The sequence below is a fragment of the Ranitomeya imitator genome, chromosome 3, assembly GCF_032444005.1.
Source record: "Ranitomeya imitator isolate aRanImi1 chromosome 3, aRanImi1.pri, whole genome shotgun sequence".
NCBI classification, from domain to species: domain Eukaryota; kingdom Metazoa; phylum Chordata; class Amphibia; order Anura; family Dendrobatidae; genus Ranitomeya; species Ranitomeya imitator.
The window spans coordinates 97,420,947-97,445,164 of record NC_091284.1 but is presented as its reverse complement, the minus strand read 5'-3'; the positions used below and the strand labels follow the sequence as shown (position 1 = coordinate 97,445,164).

Genomic DNA, 24,218 nt, shown 5'->3' with positions numbered 1-24,218 from the left:
AGTGGGGTAAATGTGAAACGATGGGGGTTATTGTAGGTGTGCAGGGGGACAGGGCACTGTGGGGTAAATGTGAAACGATGGGGGTTATTGTAGGTGTGCAGGGGGACAGGGCATAGTGGGGTAAATGTGAAACGATGGGGGTTATTGTAGGTGTGCAGGGGGACAGGGCACTGTGGGGTAAATGTTAGAGGATGGTGGTTATTGTAGGTGTGCAGGGGGACAGGGCACTGTGGGGTAAATGTGAGAGGATGGTGGTTATTGTAGGTGTGCAGGGGGACAGGGCACTGTGGGGTAAATGTGAGAGGATGGTGGTTATTGTAGGTGTGCAGGGGGACAGGGCACTGTGGGGTAAATGTGAGAGGATGGTGGTTATTGTAGGTGTGCAGGGGGACAGGGCACTGTGGGGTAAATGTGAGAGGATGGTGGTATTCTGGGAGGGGGACAGGGCACTGTGGGGTAAATGTGAAATGATGGGGGTTATTGTGGGTGCGCAGGGGGACAGGGCACTGTGGGGTAAATGTGAGAGGATGGTGGTATTCTGGGAGGGAGACAGGGCACTGTGGAGCTGAATGAGAGAGGATGGTGGTATTCTGGGAGGGGGACAGTGTACTGGGGGTGAATGGGAGAGTTTGAGGGTATTATGAGGGCTGACGGAGGTGAGGGGGCACTGGGGAGCTGATTATTATTATACTGTTTAATGTTATGAGATATTCACTCCATCATATGTGAGGGTATGTGTCCTCGAGGTGTATTAGCAGCGCTTTGGACACAGCAGATACCCCGCTCTGCCTAAAGCGCTGCCCCCTGTTGTACGCACGGTGATTCCGCATATATTCATTGAACACAGGTGGAATCACCACATCCTATTTATAGACTGTTTTATTTATCTTGTGGAGACGGAGCATCTCCACAAGATAAATAGACATGCTGCTGAAAAACGCATCACATGTCCGGTTACGCAGGCCTGCCACCTGCGTCTATGTACGCATAGTGGAGACGGGATTTCATAAAATCCCCTCCACTATGCTGTAACATCTGGAAGCTGCAATTTCGATGCTGCGGATGTACACAGCGTCCATTCCCAGGCAAAACCCCAAGCAATACGCCCCTTGGAAACGTACCCTAATAGTTGCTGTCTTGGGGGCTGGAGATGGGGAGGTCGGGGGCTTTTTATTATTGCGAGCTGGGTCTTTTATAAGTATTAGTAAAACAAGCATAGCAAAGAAGGTTAATATTACTATAACAAGGATAAGTATTAACTCCTTAGCGACCGCCGATACGCCTTTTAACGGCGGCCGCTAAGGGTACTTAAACCACAGCGCCGTTAATTAACGGCGCTGTGGAAAAAGTCAATAGCGCCCCCCACAGGCCGATTTTCTCCGGGGTCTCGGCTGCCGGGGGTAGCCGAGACCCCAGAGAACATGATTTGGGGGGTTTTTAACCCACCCCGCATTTGCGATCGCCGGTAATTAACCGTTTACCGGCGAACGCAAAAAAAAAAAAAGCGATCTCTTTTTAATTTCTCTGTCCTCCGATGTGATCGCACATCGGAGGACAGAGAAAAGGGGTCCCAGGTGGCCCCCCAATACTCACCTAGCTCCCCCGATGCTCCTCGTGTCTCCCGGTGGGCGCCACCATCTTTAAAATGGCGGGCGCATGCGCAGTGCGCCCGCCGGCCGGCACCGGGAGAATCTTTGGGGTCTCGGCTGCCGAGGGTAGCCGAGACCCCAAAGAGCATGATCGGGGTCGGTTTTACCGACCCCTGTTTTGCGATCGCCGGTAATTAACTGTTTACCGGCGACCGCAAAAAAAAAAAAAGTAAAGTGTAATTCTCTGTCCTCTGATGTGATCGCACATCAGAGGACAGAGAAATAGGGGGATTCGGGGACCCTACAATACTCACCTGTGTCCCTGGATCCTTTTGCTGCTCCTCCTGGCCGCCGGCAGAAGAACATGGCGGACGCATGCCCAGTGCGCCCGCCATCTGTCTCCATCTGCCGGCCGGCAGGAGAACAGCAGTTGGGGCTAAAATTAGGGTTAGGGTTAGGGTTAGGGGTAGGGTTAGGGGTAGGGTTAGGGGTAGGGTTAGGGGTAGGGTTAGGGTTAGGGGTAGGGTTAGGTTAGGGTTAGGGGTAGGGTTAGGGTTAGGGGTAGGGTTAGGTTAGGGTTAGGGTTAGGGGTAGGGTTAGGGGTAGGGTTAGGTTAGGGTTAGGGGTAGGGTTAGGTTAGGGTTAGGGGTAGGGTTAGGGGTAGGGTTAGGTTAGGGGTAGGGTTAGGGCTAGGGTTAGGGCTAGGGTTGGGGCTAAATATAGGGTTTGGGTTGGGGCTAAATTTAGGGTTAGGGTTGGGGCTAAATTTAGGGTTAGGCTTCTTTCACACTTACGTCGGTACGGGGCCGTCGCAATGCACATTGTGAAAATTGTGCACAACGTGGGCAGCAGCTGTAGTTTTTCAACGCATCCGCTGCCCAATCTATGTCCTGGGGAGGAGGGGGCGGAGTTACGGCCACGCATGCGCGGTCAGAAATGGCGGATGTGACGTACAAAAAAAGTTTCATTGAACGTTTTTTTGTGCCGACGCTCCGCCAAAACACAACTGATCCAGTGCACGACGGACGCGACGTGTGGCCATCCGTCACGATCCGTCGGCAATACAAGTCTATGGGCAAAAAACGCATCCTGCGGGCACATTTGCAGGATCCGTTTCTTGTCCAAAACGACGGATTGCGACGGAATGCCAAACGACGCAAGTGTGAAAGTAGCCTTAGGGCTAGGGTTAGGGTTGGGGCTAAAGTTAGGGCTAGGATTGGGGCTAAAGTTAGGGTTAGAGCTGGGATTAGGGTTAGGGTTTGGATTAGGGTTGGTATTAGGGTTAGGGTTGGCATTAGGGTTACGCTTGGGATTAGGGTTAGGTTTGGGATTAGGGTTAAGGTTAGGGTTGTGATTAGGGGTGTATTGGGATTAGGGTTAGGTTTGAGGTTAGGGTTGAGATTAGGATTAGGGGTGTGTTGGATTTAGGGTTTTGATTAGGGTTATGGTTAGGGTTGACATTAGGGTTGTTTTGGGGTAAGGGTTGTGATTATGGTTAGGGTTAGTGATTAGGATTATGGATCAGGTTGGGATTAGGGTTAGGGGTGTGTTGGGGTTAGGGTTGGAGCTAGAATTGGGGGGTTTCCACTGTTTAGGTACATCAGGGGGTCTCCAAACACGACAGCCAATTTTGCGCTCAAAAAGTCAAATGGTGCTCCCTCCCTTCTGAGCTCTGCCGTGCGCCCAAACAGTGGGTTACCCCCACATATGGGGCATCAGCGTACTCGGGATAAATTGGACAACAACTTCTGGGGTCCAATTTCTCTTGTTACCTTTGTGAAAATAAAAACTTGGGGGCTACAATATCTTTTTTGTGAAAAAAAAAAATATTTTTTATTTTCATGACTCTGCATTCTAAACTTCTGTGAAGCACTTGGGCATTCAAAGTTCTCACCACACATCTAGATAAGTTCCTTGGGGGGTTTAGTTTCCAAAATGGGGTCACTTGTGGGGGGTTACTACAGTTAAGGTATATCAGGGGCTCTGCAATCGCAACATAATGCCCACAGACCATTCTATCAAAGTCTGCATTCCAAAAAGGCGCTCCTTCCCTTCCGAGCTCTGCCGTGCGCCCAAACAGTGGTTTACCCCCACATATGGCGCATCAACGTACTCGGGATAAATTGGACAACAACTATTGCAGTCCAATTTCTCCTGTTACCCTTGTGAAAATAAAAACTTGGGGGCTACAATATCTTTTTTGTGGAAAAAAAAATATTTTTTATTTTCACGACTCTGCATTCTAAATTTCTGTGAAGCACTTGGGCATTCAAAGTTCTCACCACACATCTAGATAAGTTCCTTGGGGGGTCTAGTTTCCAAAATGGGGTCACTTGTGGGGGGTTACTACAGTTTAGGTACATCAGGGGCTCTGCAATCGCAACATAATGCCCACAGACCATTCTATCAAAGTCTGCATTCCAAAAAGGCGCTCCTTCCCTTCCGAGCTCTGCCGTGCGCCCAAACAGTGGTTTACCCCCACATATGGGGTACCAGCATACTCATGACAAATTGGACAACAACTTTTGGGGTCCAATTTCTCTTGTTACCCTTGTGAAAATAAAAACTTGGGGGCTACAATATCTTTTTTGTGGAAAAAAAAATATTTTTTATTTTCACGGCTCTGCATTATAAACTTCTGTGAAGCACTTGGGCATTCCAGGTTCTCACCACACATCTAGATAAGTTCCATGGGGGGTCTAGTTTCCAAAATGGGGTCACTTGTGGGGGATTTCTACTGTTTAGGCACATCAGGGGCTCTCCAAACGCGACATGGCGTCCGATCTCAATTCCAGCCAATTCTACATTGAAAAAGTAAAACGGCACTCTTTCTCTTCCAAGCTCTGCGGTGCGCCCAAACAGTGGTTTACCCCCACATATTGGGTATCGACGTACTCAGGAGAAATTGCACAACAATTTTAGTGGTCTAATTTCTCCTGTTACCCTTGTGAAAATAAAAATTTGTGGGCAAAAAGATCATTTTTGTAGAAAAAATGCAATTTTTTTTTTCACGGCTCTACGTTATAAACTTCTGTGAAGCACATGGGGGTTCAAAGTGCTCGCCACACATCTAGATAAGTTCCTTAAGGGGTCTAGTTTCCAAAATGGTGTCACTTGTGGGGGGTTTCCACTGTTTAGGCACATCAGGGGCTCTCCAAACGCGACATGGCGTCCAATCTCAATTCCAGCCAATTCTACATTGAAAAAGTAAAACGGCACTCCTTCTCTTCCAAGCTCTGCGGTGCGCCCTAACAGTGGTTTACCCCCACATATTGGGTATCAGCGTACTCAGGAGAAATTGCACAACAACTTTTGTGGTCTAATTTCTCCTGTTACCCTTGTGAAAATAAAAATTTGTGGGCAAAAAGATCATTTTTGTAGAAAAAATGCGATTTTTTTTTTCACGGCTCTACGTTATAAACTTCTGTGAAGCACATGGGGGTTCAAAGTGCTCACCACACATCTAGATATGCTCCTTAAGGGGTCTAGTTTCCAAAATGGTGTCACTTGTGGGGAGTTTCCACTGTTTAGGTACATCAGGGGCTCTCTAAACGTGACATGGCGTCCGATCTCAATTCCAGCCAATTCTGCATTGAAAAAGTCAAACGGCGCTCCTTCACTTCTAAGTTCTGCGGTGCGCCCAAAAAGTGGTTTACCCCCACATATGGGGTATTGGCGTATTCAGGAGAAATTGCGTAACAAAATTTATGGTTACATTTCTGTTTTTACACTTGTGAAAATAAAAAAAATGGTTCTGAATTAAGAGGTTTGCAAAAAAAAGTTAAATGTTCATTTTTTCCTTCCACATTGTTTCAGTTCCTGTGAAGCACGTAAAGGGTTAATAAACTTCTTGAATGTGGTTTTGAGAACCTTGAGGGGTGTAGTTTTTAGAATGGTGTCACACTTCATTATTTTCTATCATATAGACCCCTCAAAATGACTTCAAATGTGATGTGGTCCCTAAAAAAAAATGGTGTTGTAATAATGAGAAATTGCTGGTCAACTTTTAACCCTTATAACTCCCTAACAAAAAAAAATGTTGTTTCCAAAATTGTGTTGATGTAAAGTAGACATGTGGGAAATGTTATTTATTAACTATTTTTTGTGACATATCTCTCTGATTTAAGGGCATAAAAATACAAAGTTTGAAAATTGCAAAATTTTAAAAATTTTCGCCATATTTCCGTTTTTTTCATAAATAATCGCAAGTAATATCAAAGAAATGTTACCACTAACATGAAGTACAATATGTCACGAAAAAACAATCTCAGAATCAGCGGGATCCGTTGAAGCGTTCCAGAGTTATAACCTCATAAAGTGACAGTGGTCAGAATTGCAAAAATTGGCCTGGTCATTAAGTACCAAATTGGCTCTGTCACTAAGGGGTTAACATAAGGGCGCAGACAGACACTGTATAACTCATGTGACGAGTGCATTGCAATCCTCGGACTGGCCCTGACACCTCTCCTGACATAAGCGTGACAGCATGATAGATTACTATGCAACTGTCAGCCTCAGGTCAGGAGAGCCGACAGTCAGTCCGAGGATTGCAATGCGATCCTCACATGAGAAATACGTCCATCTGTCTGCCCCTTAACAAGTATAACAATACAGTAACCACGGGCTGCATTCTATGTTATAAGAATAAATTGCTTATCATTAAATTATTAAAGGGAACCTGTCACCCCCCCCCCCCCCCCAGGGCCTATTAAGGTAATACAGCCAGCCCCCTTCAGCAGCACTAAGGCTGCATTCTGTGAAGGTAGCTCTTATGTTTTTGTTCCCTAATAACGCTGAAACATTCACTTTTATAAATTGCGTGCCATACCTGTATTGAGTCTGGGGGGTACGTCTTTTTTCCCTGGACACAACCGCCTCCCAGCCGTCCATCATCCCACCGGGCGCCGATGCCTGGGCTCTCATTTTTCGGGCATGCGCCGTGTGCGCTGCCCTGGAACTCCCATCAGCTGATGTACTGATATTGCGCCTGCGTGTAGCGGAGGCCCGAGATCCCGCCCCGCAGTGTGTTATGGTGTATTCACATTGCGGGGCTGGGAATCTGGCGCTGTGCGCATGTGCGATCTACTTACATCACTTGATATAAGTTCCAGGGGAGCGCGCACTGCGCATGACCGAGAAATAATTGCAGAGCGCCGGTGACGGCACAAGACAGAGAGGAGGCGGCGCTCGGTGGGATGATGAACGGCTGCGAGGCGGCTGAGTCAGGGGGAGAAAGCGTACCCCCCGGACTCAACAATACAGGTATGGCGCACAATTTATAAAAGTGAATATTTCAGCGTTATTATAAGGGATAAACATAAGAGCCACCTTCACAGAATGCAGCCTTAGTGCTGAAGAAGGTGGCTCTTTTACCTTAATAGGCCCTGGGGGGGTGACAGGTTCCCTTTAAGTTATTAAAGGCTTGGGATAATTGTCTGCAGTCACTCTACAGACTGCCAAACCATGATGGGGTGCACCTGCCGTCATGAGACCCCAAGACCACTGGTGTGATCAGGCGCTCATGCGACCACGTTTGCTATTTGCACGTGTTGACTAGACAAGTTTGACTTCTCTCAATAGAAGAAAGTCGTCACATGACCTCCTGCTCTCATCAGCGATGTTGGGGCCAGTATTACTGTACATAGCATTACACACAGCATTACTGTTTTTTCCAGTATTACTGTACATAGGGGGACTCCTAAATAATAAGTAGGCACTTACGAAGCATTGAAGCATAACTACTGGATGGCAGATAGTGCTGTACCGGCTGTCAGTCTGTCCCGGGGCATCAGTTACAGCCGCCGCTCTCTATGCACAGAGCGGTGACTGAAAAATGTGGAAGTAATAGTATACACAGATGGGAAAAGTGAATGGCTCCACCGGAAAGAACGTCCTCTGTAAGTCACCATCTACAACTGTGCTGTGATCTCTGTATGTCATGCAGGACTGGTCTCTACCACTATATGGTATTACCGTATGGCGGTAATATCAGTACTGGTTATTGTATAGAGATTTATTTTCAATAACAGTGCGGTCATCTCCTGAGGTTCCCCTATACCACCATAGTTACAATCATGGTTACCTAGTTAAGGGCCACAGGTGGACACAGACAGAAAAGGGTCCATGTGCAAGAACAATATATGGGCCCTTTGCAGCCCAAGAACTTCTAAAAATACAAAATTGCACCTTATTTAGAGGTAGAAAAGGCCCCCCTTAACTCTTGGGCCCATGTGCTGCCGCATAGTTTGCACTAATGATATGTCCGCCTGTTGGGGGCCCACTCACATGTTTCGCCCCCCCTGAGCTGAACCCCTAGCTACGCCTCTGTTATAGACCTAATGGAAATCAGAAGAATTGCCTGGGTAGAACAATAGTAAGTACACCATGCTATATAATGTGATGATTGCAATATATTAAGAGGACAAGAACTATGATGGAAGGAGGAGTGCTTCTTTAATAACAAGGTTCCCATCACCATAAATTTATCAACATCCTTTTAAACCTTGTTTTTCAGTAACGTTGAAGCAAGGCTACTCCAAACTATGCCAAACATTTGCCCAAAGCACAATCTTTTCAAAAGCATGGAACATTTTCCCCGTGCTACACAAAACAAATATAAATGAGAAACATTTTTCTGCAGCATACACCAAATAGACCCAGAATATAGTTAATAAGTACCCGGGTAACTACCCTGACAACTTTTTTGGGATTCAGCATCTACATGGGGGTTCAAGAGTTGACATGCAATTTTTACAGACATGAAGGGGAACCTGTCACCGTGAGAATGCCGTCCAATCTGCTGTCACCGCATTATAGAGCCGGGGAGTTGATCAGAATGATGTATAGAATATACTGTATATCAGTCTGCTCAGATCCCACTGTTCTATAACATGGTGACTGCGGCACTCTCATGGTGACAGGTTCCCATTAAATGATGGAAGGAGAAAGTGCAAAGGGCAGAACATAAAACATAATGCAGAGTAATGGATGAGAGGCAAAAACGATTTTTTTATTAAAATAAAAAATATCCTATAAAGAAAAAAAAAGGCAAAGCAGAAAAAAAAATTCATGTTAATATTCCAATGAAGCTTCATAGTACAGTGAGGCTCGATATTTTTCTCGGAGTTGCAATAGTCACTTCTGCCCCATGTACCTATGGTCTAGAGAGATGTGTGCCTATGATGAATTGTAGTAACTAAAGGCAGGTGCAGACGACTGTATTCTCTTATCCGAGAGAATCGGGTAGATTATGCAAATCACACTCTGATCATTGTCTGGTCAGAATGTGAGGACGGCGTGACCTGATTTTCTTGGATGAATAGAAGATGGAGTAAAAAAGTTTCTCCCATTTTCTCCATTGTGTCAGTGCGGGGAAATAGGATTGCACTCAGATGTCATCCGAGTGCAGTTCGATGTTTTCCACAGACTCATTGAGAAATAACGGATCAAACTGAGCATGCACACTCTCAATGATGGTCAATTTCCATCATTTTATTTCGATGCATGTCTCGGCCGGGCTCCATGAGTTGTGGCTAGATAGCTTTTGCCTCCATCCGACCTAGTGTGTTTACTAACAAGTTACACACTTATGAAAGGCTAGTTTCACATTTGCGTTTAAAAACGCAGCGTTTTAAACGCAAACACATGTGGTGAAAAAAATGCATGTAAACACGTGCAAACGCTGCGTTTTTTAGATGCATGCGTTTTTGCATGTGGTAAAAAAACGCAGCGTTTTGACGCAATTACATGCGTTTTTTCCTGCGTTTACATTTTTGAAACGCATGATGAGAAGTGTGTGACAGCTGCCAATCATCAAAATCAACTAGAAAACCCACTATAAACAGAAATAGCTAGGGTTAGGGTTAGGATCCCTAGGGTTAGGATCCCTAGGGTTAGGATCCCTAGGGTTAGGGTTAGGATCCCTAGGGTTAGGGTTAGGATCCCTAGGGTTAGGGCTAGGGTTAGGATCCCTAGGGTTAGGGTTAGGATCCCTAGGGTTAGGGTTAGGATCCCTAGGGTTAGGGTTAGGGTTAGGATCCCTAGGGTTAGGGTTAGGATCCCTTTAGGGTTAGGGTTAGGGTTGGGGGGTGGCTTATCAGTGTGTATTCTGGTGTTTTTCTATAAAAACGCATGCGTTTAAAAACGCAAGCAAACGCATGTGCTTAAAAACGCATGCGTTTACATAGACAGCAATACGTTTTTTTGCGGCAAAAAAACGCCTCTAGAAATTACTACATGTTGCATTTCCGCAACAAAACGCAAGCAAAGAAACGACGCATACGTCGTCCAAAACGCGGCAAAACGCATGCAAAAAAACGCATGCGTTTTTAATGTTAAGTATAGAAAAAAAAACGCATGCTTTTTTTGCGCTAAAACGCAGCGGCAAAAAACGCAAATGTGAAACCAGCCTTACCTGCACATTAAATATTAGGTGTAAAGTCCATAAGTAGACATGCCTGTGTGAAGAAGCAATGGTCACCCTAGGATAAGACATAGGAACATTTTCTTCTTCCAGCGCTGGATTTAATATTTAATGCACACTGTTTTCATACAGCTGGGGAAGTATTTCATTATTAAAAATATAAGGATATTCGATGCAAGCCTGGCGGTCTGCTGGAGACATTCGCATCCCGCTTCTATGATAAATATAAGGAGTATGCGGCGTGGCACTTTAAATAGACGCTGATGTTTTGGATCCCTTAAGGACCATCTTCAGTTCAAGCACCTTAAGAACATGAAGTGAGTGCAGAAAGGCGAGATTGTAGACGTCAGTGGATTCAGATTCTCCCAGGATTATTCTCAGGCAATGGTAGTTCTATTCTAGATCAGGCTGGTAAGTAAAGAAATCTAAAGGTCGCAGGAGTTACAGGTTGCACTGAATCTTCAGAATAATAAACAATGTTGTCCTGTAATAGTGAAATATTGAGATATCATCGTATTATCCTATATGTTATTATTACTGGCAATATTTCATGCAATGACACTGACATTATTGTCATTAATGTGATTACTCCAGAATTTTGGACATTCCTATCTTATAACGTGACCACCCACTGTGCAAGGAACGGTGTTAATCACCATTAATATTGTGTAGCCATGATATTTGAGTAAATCAGAGAGTACAGGAGATTACATAGCAGTTAAAGGGACTCTCCAGCCATGTAATAATGATTATTACCGTATACAGTATATCTTTTATATAGGTAGTCAATAGTGGATCAGTGGATGTCTGACACCCAGGACCCTCCACTGATCAGCTGTTATCTCCTGTGGCAGTCCCATGTAAACACTGGACTGATCTGCACGGGACAGCTCCATTCCTATCTGAAACGGCTGCTAGAATAGGAGTTGATCTGGTCAACATTAATTGCATATCCTCCCTGATATATCCTAAAAGAAGATGGGAATCAGGGAAATTTGTCACCACTTTGTTGTTACCCCATCTAAGAGCGGAACGATATAGGGGCAGAGACCCTGATTCCAGCGATGTGTCACTTACTAGGCTGCTTGCTGTCATTTTGATAAAATCCCTGTTTTTTCTGCTGCAGATTTTGCTGAGTTCTGTATACCCCCGCTCACATCACTGATTGGCAATTTTATGTGTACACTGTGCATATGCAGAAAGATGCTAATCAGTGCTGGAGGCGGGGTTACTCATAGTAGGAGGACTACATGGCAGGAGAAGACTAGTCCTCTAGTAATCATTTCCTGCTGGTTAAAACACTGATTTTATTGAAACAATAACACACAGCCCCGTAAGGGACACATCGCTGGAATCAGGGTCTCTACCATCCTGGTATGCTAAGGATTACATTACAAAAACCTGGTGACAGATTCTCTTTACTTCAGTGTCTTTTTAGAGGTGAGTTGGTCTGGCAGAGAGGAAACAAGAACTTCTGCCTTGGTCAGGGTTTCCAGATGCACTTGACTGGGATTTTCAGAGACCTTTGGTCAGTAAAGGAAAATCTAGCCATACTTCTTTCAGAGAGGGTATAAAATGAGTATAAAATGGGGGGACCCACATGTCAAAGCAGGAATAAATGATTATCCCTGAATCAACCACTTTTTCTTAGATACAAATGGATGTGATAGTGAGTGTATTGCAGCGCCGTGAGAATGACAAAATCCATATAATGTAAGATGAAGGAAACAATGCGGAAAGCTATGACAATAATCCAGTGATATTGGGAAACACACAGAAGGCTCAACAATAAATGTACCACGAGGAGGGAGAGTGACCACGGAGTCCAGCGCCATTAGAAAGCGGCACCATGATCACGCTGCTGATTCCAATATCAGCTTTTACCCGCACGTAGGTCTATGGAGTATTGCAAAATGTTATTACAGTAGATTACAAGCTCTGACCCCAACAAGAAGCACATAGATCATTTTCTAGTGTCTGAAACCCTAGTGAAATACAGAAAGTTTATGTATCAATGCCTCCTATAATTACTTCATCAGTTTACTCTAAAATTATGATCCCATAGGATTAGAACATAAACTCGCACCTGAGATTATGGTAATATTTCTAAGGAATAAAATAAAGCTTTATAGTTCTACAAAAGTAAAAAAAATATTGTTTTGTCTGAGTATGTAGCACAGATCCTGCAGCATTGTGTTCACTCAATAGGATCACATTTGATATTTGGTTTCTATGCATGTGGCAGCTGGGGTCACCTAGGTTACGATCTGTCCCAGTGCAAAATTTGTACCTGAGTCCACACCTGTATGTTGGTCAGGTGTACAATTGTAAGGCGGCCAGGGTGGTAGTCGTGGCAACGAGCTGTAGTGTTCCCACACCTTGGCGCCCCACAAATTATTATTATTATTTATTTATATAGCACCATTAACTCCATGGTGCTGTACATGAGAAAGGGGTTACATACAGGGTTATAGATATCATTTACAGTACACAAATGAAACATAATGCCCCTACAGCTGTATGTGCAACATGCACAGCAGAACACTCACATTAATTGCCGGAGTCCCCTCTGCTTCTGTCATTCTGGCACCAGATCCACAAACAACTAAATATTCAATGTCCATTCTTAACAATTCAACTTTACCCATCAACAAGGTTTTCATTAGAGATGCGGCACAGTGCAGACACAGTGATATTCCTGGGGCTTTCCATGTCTTCCTAGCAATCCATGCTTTTCCTGGCACTCTCTGCCTCTCTGGACAATCCCTGTCCCGTCCTGGCAATCTCTGCCCCTTCAGTGACGTCTGTGCCTTTTGGTCCATCAGCTTCCTCCCATTCCCCTAGTCCAGTTTCAAATGAAAAAAGTACAAGGCTCGCCGTCTCAGCTCCACCTAATCCCGGCCGTTGGCTCCGGATCCTTCTTGGAATGCTTACCATTTAAGATGGTGACTGCCTGCATGCCACTCAACCTGGGGTCCCTTCTTGCCTCAGCAACTTCACCCCCATGGCTGTCTGCCTTCTTTCACTGCTGCATCACTACTACTCCCTAACCAGGAAGTGCCTTCACTATATCCCACTGTTCTGCACTACAACCATCTGTAACTCTTCCCAGCCTGGAAAACCCCTTATACTAACTATGCCTATTCTCACACTCTAATTCCCTAGCTCTTATGTGCCCCACTATTCTATCACTAAGATTGTCTACCCTTTTATACTATCCTCTATACCTTTCCCTAACCCTATGCATAACACATGTATGGTACATACATATTACAGCAACATTACATGAATACATAAGCAGTCATAAACACTATGGAATCGCACACATTCAATGTGAATACTGTTCAAAGACGGGGAGGTATATGATGGCCTCTGTCACCCCCTTAGGCTGGTTTCACATTTGTGGATGGAGGTGCTTCGGAAGGCTGCGTAATCCTCCGTGAGGCTCTGCCCACCGCCGCACCTCCTCCGTTCAGCTCTGCCTATGTCGGCATGCGGTGTGCATACCCTAGCTTTACCGTTAGGTACACAGGCCATGCCGATGTATGCGGATGTTTTAATGTCACACCACAAGTTCTCAATCTGATTGAGGTCTGCGGATTGGGCTGCTCACTTCATCACATCAATCTTGTTGGACTGGAACTAGGATATTGCCCACTTGCTGGTGTGTTTGGGGTCCTTGACTTGCTGAAACAACCATTTCAAGGGTATTTTTTCTTCTTCAGCATAAGGCAAGATGAACTCTTCTATTATTTTGATATATTCAAACTGGTCCATAATGCCTGGTATTGGATAAGTAGGCCTATCTTCATAGGGAAAATATCCCCAAACCATTATGCTTGCACCTCCATGTTTTACATTCTTCACAGATTGGCTTGAACTCTGTGTTTAAGGGTCATCTCACAAACTGTCTGTGGCTTTTAGACCCAGTAAGAACAATCTTGCTCTCATCTATCCATAGAATGTTGTGCCAGTTCTCTTTAGGCCAGTCAATGTGTTCTCTGGCAAACTGTGAGCTTTTCAGCATGTCTTTTTTTCAGCAATGTTACTTTACAAAGGTTTCTTCCAAATAGTTTGGCTTCATGTAGGCATCTACTGATAGTTGCAGGACTCATAGGTAGCTGAATACTTTCATTTATCTCCCTGGAGCTGATCACTGGATGTTTCTTTGCCATTCTTGTCATTCTATGATACTTATATGGTAGCATTTATTTTCTTACCACATGTTTTGGATTTTGTTTTAAATTTTAAAGCATTGGAAATCTTTTTAGATGAGCAGCCAATTATTTGAAGCCCTTGTTAATATGTTTTCCCCTCTTCAATCATCTTCTTGTTCAAAGTTCTTTCTCCTTCAGTACAATGTCTGGGATGACCCATTTTACTTACTGAGCAAGAGCTAAAACCAAAAGGAACAACATTTGCTGCCCTCCTTCCTTAAAAAAGGGCCATAATTAACACCTGTTTCTCCACAGAATGAATGGCCTCACTAATTGAACACCGCACTGATATTAATCAGAACACCTCCCTTTCATTAAATGGGTGAATTACACCCAATTAGCAGCATGGGTATCATGACTGTTGATTCTCTTGGTTGCCCATTATTCACCTACACCTAGTCATGAATTTTTTCCTGTGTTGAATTATCTTTTCTTCCAAAAACAGTAATTAAATACATTAGTGATGATAGACTGCTTTTATTTTGCACATAACTGTATGGGCCCTTGTAGCATTTTCGATCCTCTAACCACACTTGTGTTTGCCCCATCTTGTAATAATGTTCCCATCCTGGACCCATCTGGTAATAATATTCCCATCCTGGACCCATCTGGTAATAATGTTCCCATCCTGGCGCTCTTCTCCAGCACATTTAAAAAATAAATAAACAATTCTTTTTCCCACCTTCTCCTCCCATGACGTGCAGCATCCTGTACCATAAGCAGGCACAGAGGCCAGCAGCTGACATTAGTGTGCCTGCAACAGGTGGTGCTTGATGTCATTGTCACGGGCAGCACGGTGGTGCAGTGGTTAGCACAGCAGCCTTGCAGCGCTGGGGTCCTGGGTTCTAATCCCACCCAGGACAACATCTGCAAAGAGTTTGTATGTTCTCTCCATGTTTGCGTGGGTTTCCTCCGGGCACTCCGGTTTCCTCCCACATTCCAAAGACATACTGATAGGGATTGTAGATTGTGAGCCCCATCTGGGACAGTGATGATAATGTGCGCAAACTGTAAAGCACTGCGGATATGTTAGCGCTATGTAAAAATAAAGATTATTATTATTATTATTATCATGTGCTCCCCATGATGGACGTGTATTGAAGTACAGGGAACCTCCAGATTCTGCGCCACAATTCAATTCAACCAAAAGTGCATCCTCAGATGCACATCCAGCTGAAATAGGCAGTGGCGTTGGTGGATCCTCCTCCCGCATGGGTCCGGTTGCGGATGTACCCTTTGCTACCTCGGTCATTATGCACCTTCGTGCGACCCCTTAGTTTCGATGTTGTTGCAGATAATATATTCTACAAATTCTACCAGTGGGGTCATAGTAGTCTTGACACTTGCTTCCAGGATTAACATCAAAACTATGTAATTGGAGATGAAACAAGAATAAAATTATATTAATAATTAATACTATAGTCTGCACGGTTAACAAATGAGTTAACATTCCCAGTTCTCTGTACCATCATAACAGCAGAAAAACAAAAATGATGATGTCAAATGATGGTCACCGATATTGCCAATGGACCACATTCATTTTTATTGGAGTCTTTCAAGTTCTGTCACAGCGTTAATTGTCTGTATGCGGCTCTTTTTTTTCCTAAAAACATGATGGAATCTGGAACTGGGACTTTTCATCGATCCTCCAACGCAGATGTGAACTTGGCCTTAGCTTATTCATTTCTCGATTTAATGATTGGTTGCAAATTAATAACACACTCACATTTATGTTATTTGACTCATTACAGGAAAGGATTTAATTACATATTTGGTAGACTTCCCATTAATCCTTAGACCCAGCCTACGCTTTGCATTTTGAACCAGTCCTTCCATGCAGTTTTTTTGTTCAGCCAAAAGTAGAGATGGAAAAAAAGGTTCATGACTCTGAATTTCCGAATAAATTCCCAGTTTTAGCATAAACGAAAATAATCATAATGCATGTGAATCACTAGTTATAGAAAAGCTTGCGTGCAATATACCAAGATTGTTGTTACGGCAGAACCTCTTTTGGTATGCAGAACATGAACCTTTTTCGTATAACTGTTAGGGTATGTCTTTTTAGGGTGGGTCCGTTCCAAAAGCCGACTGAAAAAGAGTTAAAAAAACACCAAAAGAAAGAACATGTAAAACCATAAAAAAGTAAACCATGTTTCTATGTAAAAAACACCAAACATTGAATCTTTTGAGCGTCTTTTAACCACTTTAACCGCTGTCCATTCTTCAGACGTTTTCTGCTCTGGAGTTCCTCTATACTTTACACCACAAGGCAATGAGATCGCTGAAAAAAACCAGTGAAGGCCATAAAAGCAAAAAAAAAAAAAAAACACTCAGAAAACAACCAAAAAAAAAAGATACATCAGGAAAAAAATACTGACGTTTCCGGAAACATCTTTAAAAAACCCATTCGGTTTGCCCACCTGGAAAAATGTGTGCATATACCCTTATGGTAAAAAAATAATGCAGAAAAGTATCATTTAAAGAGATAGTCACAGGTAGGCTTGAGCGAAAAGGATCGGACAAATTCAAAAGTCGCCAACTTTTGGCAAAGTCGGGTTTCATGAAACCCGACCCGATCCTAGTGTGGGGTCGGCCATGCGGTCGGCGATCTTCGCGCCAAAGTTGCTTTTCGTATGACGCGTTTGGCCCCATTTTTTCAGCCAATGAAGGAGCGTGGGCAGAGTGATGACATAGGTCTTAGGGGCGTGGACGCCTATCGCCATCTTGTCGCTTGTGCGCTGTAGCGATTTGCAATGTGTAACACCAGCTTTTCTGTTCAGGGACGGAGGAGAGAGAGAGGGAGAGAGAGAAAAAAGTTAGATTTCCCATTGACTTTGCATTGGGTTTCGTGTTTCGGTCGATCCCCGACTTTTTGCCATAATCGGCCGATTTCACTCGACTCGACTTTTGAGATAGTCGGGTTTCGCGAAACCCGACTCGACCCTAAAAAAGTAAAAGTCTCTCAACCCTAGTCAAAGGATAAAATTATTATTCCATAAGAATAAAATGTAAACTCACATATGAGATTATGATAATATTTCTAAGGAATAAAATAAAGCTTTATGGTTGTGGGAAAGCATCTAATATGAGCAGGTATCACTTCTGAGATCCTAATCTTTAAAGGGAATCTGTCAGCAGGTTTTTGTTATGTAATCTGGAGATAGCATGAGATAGAGGCTGAAACACAGAATTCAGGGATGTGTCATTTATTAGGCTACGCGCTGTTGTTTATTTACAATGAAGGATTTATCACCAGAAGATTATCACTGCCTGGCCCACAGCTCACGCTCTTGCTAGACTGACCATGCCCCCTCCTATGATGAGCAGCTCACTGTCAATAGACAATGAACACAAAAAGCTGTGGTGTAGGTGATGTTAGCTTTCTCAGCTCAGCTACATGCTACACCTAAAACTCTGATTGTATCACAACTGCTGCACCCAGTGAATTAAGTGATACATTGCTGGAATCAGGATTTTTTCCCCTACATTATGCTGCTCTCAGGTGGGGTAGAAAACACCTGGTGACAGATTTCCTTTAAGACCAGGGGTCCCAATGATTTTAATGGTTGATTTTCTTGACTGACATTGATGGCCCATTCTAGAGAGCAGGTTTGCATATATACAAAATCCACACCACAGCCTAAGCAACTTCTTTGCAAAAAAGGTCTTAAAAGTAGGTAATTATAGTGCATAATAAGTTAGGGTTAAATTAATGCATTTTTGGGATCATCAACATGTATACAAAGTGAAAAGAACATATCCATACTGTATAATGCATTTTATATAGTTATTTGGCCTCTAGACACTTATTGGGTACATCAAAACAAGTTCTCCTGATTTCTCATACATAGAGAGCATCTATAAATTTAGTGCATCCATAGAACAATTTCTATACATCCTTCAAATATGGATGATAACAGTGTGAAAAAGAAAAAACTGCTAGTAGGCATCATTATTCCTGGGATCTGACGTTAGTGATCAATATATCTAAATAAAATGTGTTAGAGTGGGAATACACGGTGTTTCGACTTCAGCAAATATTTTTTATAGTCCTAGACAATCACTTTAAGCAAGGTTGCAGCCCTCATGCTTTCCATGGATGTTAATGAACGATTTCCAGAGTTAATGCTCTAGTTAAAAGTCTTTAAGGTTCATTTACATCAATCTTCTAGTGTCCCGGCCTGCGGAGAATATTGGATAACCAGGAGATCGAGGAAATGTGTTTTTGTTACATTTAGGCTTATCCTAATGATTTTCTTATTGAGGCACAGAGGGATCCAGAGAGGCCAGAATAAGTTGAATAAATTGATTTGTGCTTCCTTCGCCTACTTCTTAAATGATCCTGTTGCTTCTAGGCGGAAAGTATGATTACATCGAGGCTGATAGAATGGCAATTCAGAGCTCGAGTTAAACTACCGTTATAATATAAAGTACATGGAGACTTATCAACCTTTCGTTTTGCATGCAAAACACAGGCGCAAAGATAAATAATTTAGCTGCATTAAAGTAGTACATTTGTTTCACTAATTTCTTTGTCCTTTTCCTCTGTTGTCTTAGTTTATGAAGTCCTTTGCTGTTAATTGCTTCTATATATTCTTTTCAATAAGCACTGAAAGTAAACCGCTGATTATAAATATTTCCTTCCTTCCGCATGAGCCAAGCGAACGCTAAGCACTTTTCTTTTTTTTAGTATAAGGAATCCTAACTGTGCAGGAAATATTTTCAGCCCATTCATTTGAATGGAGCACATATCTTCTGCAGCAGCGGAGAGGGTCCATGGTGAATGCAGAACAGGACCACGCTATTCATTTACCTTCTGTTTTGATTAAATAAATTCCTCCCGAAATGAAATAAAAAAAAAACACTTAAAATTCTTGTCCGATTAGAAATCTCTTTCCAACGACAAAACGTACTAATTACTCCCGAGTAAAAGTTTCAACGGCAACATGACATTCATGTGACCTTGACAATAAAATACTCATTAGCTAGTACTACCTTGTGTAAGCACCGCCGTTTTTATTAATAATTTTTTCTTCATTGTACTCTATGTGCAGTCTCTCTATACAGAACACAATAGCCGTCTCTGGTCTCTATTTCTGTATTCCAGCGTTAAAATGAAAATCACCATGTACTGTGCACGTTCTTTGTCTCTTGTGTGCACATTGCTATTTCTAGCTGAGACTTCCCGTCAAGGGCAATTTCACCTCTATGATAAAATAGTTTGAAAAAAAAAATAAAAAACAATCCCCCATACCCCACCTTACATATTTCATTTCGTAGCTGCCACTCACAATTCTCCATATGCACTAATGTAGCCCCCCACACTCCGACTAAACAGGGCTGTTGCTGTGCTTCTTCCACGGTGTTTCATCTAACAATACATCTATTTTAAGCCACTTCGGGGTTATCACAGAATGTAGCATAAATGTCTCTAGAGACTACACTGAGCAATTTCCCAGGAAAGACACAATGTTAACGCTTTACGCCCAACAGGGTTCATTAGAATTCTTCGTCAAATTAAAACAAATCCAAAAATGTGCTTTTCCCAGACTGACGCATTGCCAGATTATTAGCAATTATCCCCGATAGAGCATGTACCGACCGGCGTTTATTTCAACTTAGCTGATCTTATAATATATTAAAGGAAAACAGTCAGTAGGATTTTGATATTTAATTTGAGAGTAACTTAATATAGGGCGTGACAGCCTGATTACAGGGATATGGCACTTATTAGGCTGGGTTTCAATACAATAAGTATTTTATCAGAAGGAGATTAACACTACGGGACTACATCTCATGTGTCAGGCAGTCAAGCTAATATGTTTGCACCCATCACTAATTGGCAGCTTCCTGACAATTCACAGCATACGCAGGAAGTTGCCAGTCAGAAGTGTGAGCAGGGTTTCACAAATCAGCTTGACACTTTGGCTTCGCACATCATATGTAGTCCTGTAGTGTTAATCTTCTGCTGATAAAATACTGATTGTGTTGGAACCCAATGTATGTGCCATAGAAGCAGCCCATGAGTTACCATAGGACTCAGGGGAGACATATCACATGTGCAGCCGCTGTGTCTGCATCAGAGTCCGAAGGTAGAGGGGGGCCCCTGCATGGCGACTAACACTGAGGGCAATCTGGCCTGTTTATCTGGCTATGGGGGGCCCTGGCCAGATTGCCCTCATGCGTGGTGGGCAGGGAGCGATCCCTGAAGGTCCACTGCCTATAGGAAAAAATTGCAGTGGAGCTGCATGGGGTCTGTCCTGCTTCCTGGCCACGCTTCCTGGCTGACACAGCAGTGCGACTGGATGATGTCACCTTTTTGCGCACTTCTGTGTCAGAGAGAAAGATGATGGTGGTGGTGGGGGAGAAAGCCAAGGCTAGAGGTGGTGGAAGGGGTAATGATGGGGGTGGTGGGGAGAAAGCAATGATGGAGGTGGTGGAAAGAGCAATTATGGGGGTGGTGGGGGAGAAGGCAATGATGGAGGTGGTGGAAAGGGCAATGATGGGAGTGGTAAAGTAGAAGACAGTGATGGTGGTGGTGGAAAGGGCAATGATGGGGATGGTGGAGGAGGAGGCAATGATAGAGGTGGTGGAAAGGGCAATGATGCGAGTGGTGAGGGAGGAAGCAATGATAGAGGTGTTGGAAAGAGCAATGATGGGGTGGTGGGGGAGAACAATGATGGAGGTAGTAGACAGGGTAATGATGGAGGTGGTGGAAAGGGCAATGATAGGGGTGGTGGAAAGGGCAATAATGGGGTGGTAGAAAAGGTAATTATGGAGGAGATGTAGAGGGCAATGATGGTGTGGAGAGAAGGCAAGGATGTAGGTAGTGGAGAGGACAATGATGGGGTGAAGGGGGAGAACAGTGATGGAAGTGGTGTAGAGCAGGGGTCCCCAACTCCAGGCCTCGAGGGCCGCCAACAGTGCAGGTTTTCAGGATTTCTTTAGTATTGCATCAGTGGTAATGTGATGATCTGCACAGGTGATGATTCCAACCCCTGTGCAATACTAAGGAAATCCTGAAAACCTGCACTGTTGGCGGCCCTCGAGGCCTGGAGTTGGGGACCACTGGTGTAGAGGGTAATGATGAGGTGGTGGAGAGGGTAATGATTGTGGTGGTGGAGAGGGCAATGATGGGGTTGGTGGGAGGGCAATGACGTGCGGTGGTGGAGAGAGCAATGATTGGGGTGGTGGAGAGGGTAATGATTGGGGTGCTGTAGAGGGCAATGATGGATGTGATGGAGAGGGCAATGATGGAGGTGGGGATAGGACAATGATGGGATGTGGGGCGGAGGACAATGAGGGATGTGGGGGATTGGGATGGGATGAAGGGGAACTTATAATGGAATTACAAACAGGGGGAGGAGGACGTTAGATATGGATGTAAAATGAATTGAGTGGTGGAGGAGGGTGCTAAGCACCTGATAGCATCCTCCCCATCTCACAATTCATTGTGATGCTATCAGGGACCTAAAATTTATTGGGGATTGGGAGAGGAGGCGGTAAGGTGCATAGGTGCATTAATGCTTATAGCGTTGAGTTGAAATGCTAGACATAGCAGATGGACAAAAGTATGCAGTTAATAAAAAAATCTACCCTTTTTCTCATATCTCACAAAATCTTTTTAACTACTGATATAAATGATGTTCACAAAATGTGCAATTTAGGTTTTATGAAACATGTGCCGTTTCCATAAATATATCTCTCAAGTCTAATGTTTTTTGCTAACTTGAAATAAGATAAGCCCACTGATGTATTCAAGTTTATTTGATGGGTCTTTTTATTTTTTGGCGCATTTTTAGACAACCTTATCATATGTTCACAGGAAAACAGGCGTTCTGGTGATTGCCCCAACTGGAAATGAAGAATTTGAGTCCATGTGTAAGAATATGGAAGAAAGAAAGATATCGTGGGAATTTCTTACTCAAGAGAAATGCAAGCAAAAATATCCAGGATTGGTTCTAAAGCCGGGAGAAGTTGTCGGTTGTGACCATGATGGTGGAGTTCTGAGTGCCGACAAGGCTTTACGGGCCGTGCAGGTACCATGAGAATTTTGCATCTTGTTGTTTATTAGAGACCTATGTAATCACTACATGGAACAAAAAGACATGTACACATAATTATACACTCCGACACAAAGTGATAAACAAAACATTTCGTGTCCCCTGCTAGAGACACGTCGGAACGTTCTCCGTAATTAGATTAGCTACTGATTAAAATATATTTATGCAAAAAGAATTAAAAAATCTAATTTTCAATAGAGACATGTCTTCATTCTACAGAGAGCACGTATCCAAAGTGTGAAATTGCTTTGTTCATAAATAGTTCTTTGTTTTACGGAGGAAAGAGCAAAGTAACTCTTTAGGGACTAGAGCAGACTGCTACGTACCGTGTTTCGCTTGCACGGAGTTCATCTTATGAAGAATAAAAAACAAAACAAAAAAAAGGATCAATTTAAACATGTTTCTTTACATTACATTTGATCTATGTCTAATTAAACATCCCGACAAATTAAAAGGGTTGTTCACAATAATTTGACTGATGTGTACAAGTTGGGTTTGTCACAGTGTTTAATTACACTTTCTGTTATCTCCTCAATGTATACGATTAGATTGCAGGAACGCTGACTGCCATGTGGATTTACAATTAACAATATAAACCTTATTACAGATCAGGACTCACTTCCTGAATCTTCTTGAGAACAAAATGTTCACAAAAAAAAGTGAAAAATTTGAAAAATAGTATTTTGAGTAATAAGGGTTTTCTGTGATTTTTTTTTTTTAAAGATGGCAAAAAGTAGAGGGTTTTTAAAAAAAAAAATGCTTTTGTGGTCTGTACTGGAAGTAATAGTGAGATGAACAGGATGTCACTACTGCTGGTACAGAGGAGACAACCAGAGCGGTAGCACTGGAGCGGAGGAGATTCAAGGGTCATATAATGCTTTTTTTTTTGTGTACCATTGTGTACTCTTTGCCTACTTTTGAAAAATACCCCCCAAAAACGTTCAACCTTTTTCTTGAATTTTGTATTTTATACTTTCTTTATCAACCTCTATTTCACTGTAAAACTAATGGGTTAATACAACTTCTAAATCTACACTAAAGTTGGCCATACTCTTCTGATAGATGTTGGCTCATCTATCGACTATTCCTTCCACCTCCACATTATTTAGTGTTAATTTTTATGTTTTTTACAAGGGGCATTGCTCACAGTGTAATGATGGAGAGCAAGCCATAGACACGGTCGCAGAGAATTTTGGGAGAAATGCCCCCCTGGAGAAAAGGTCATAAAAAATTGCTTTTAATAAAAAGGTTCTTATCTCTGAAACTATATGGCAGATAAAAAAAAAAAAGAAAGCAAAGTACTCAGGTGAGCAGTGGGAATCAAATAAAAACAATTGGGAAGTGGGAATAAAGTAAGAAAAATTGGTAACTTAGTCCTGTAATAAAGTAAGAAAAATTGATCACAGATCCTCTTTAAAGAGACCACCATTCTAAAGTCAAAATAATCCATTTGCTTCAGGAATAGTGATGAGTGAATATACTCGTTACTCGAGATTTCCCGAGCACGCTCAGGTGACCGAGTATTTTTTAGTGCTCGGAGACTTATGGTAGTTTTCATCACCTCAACTGAATGATTTACATCTCTAGCATAAGTACATGTGGGGATTCCCTAGCAACCAGGCAACCACCTCATGTACTTATGCTGGCTAACAGATGTAAATCATTCAGCTGCGGCGATGAAAACTAAATCTTCGAGCACTAAAAAATGGAGGCGTGCTCGGGAAATCTCGAGTAACGAGTATATTCGCTCATCACTATTCAGGAATGCAAAGCACATCTGGGCAGTCCACAGTTATCCCATCACTGATGTTCTGAAATGTCAAGGCAAAGTAAGCATCTAGCAGTAGATCGCACCACTGTGGAGAAGAGAGTCTGGCTGTCAGACACAGCCAGACTACCCAGAGAGAAGATAAACATGTTTTTGTTA

At 43.1% G+C, this 24,218-nt stretch overlaps 1 protein-coding gene across 1 annotated transcript in view; it reads left to right on the top strand.

Moving 5' to 3' along the window:
• Positions 1-24,218, top strand: part of PIPOX (pipecolic acid and sarcosine oxidase) — a 110,226-nt gene that overhangs the window by 40,220 nt on the left and 45,788 nt on the right. Inside the window, exon 3 of the mRNA XM_069761203.1 lies at positions 22,054-22,267. Coding sequence (XP_069617304.1) covers positions 22,054-22,267 — 214 coding nt within the window. The remainder of the gene's footprint in view (positions 1-22,053; positions 22,268-24,218) is intronic.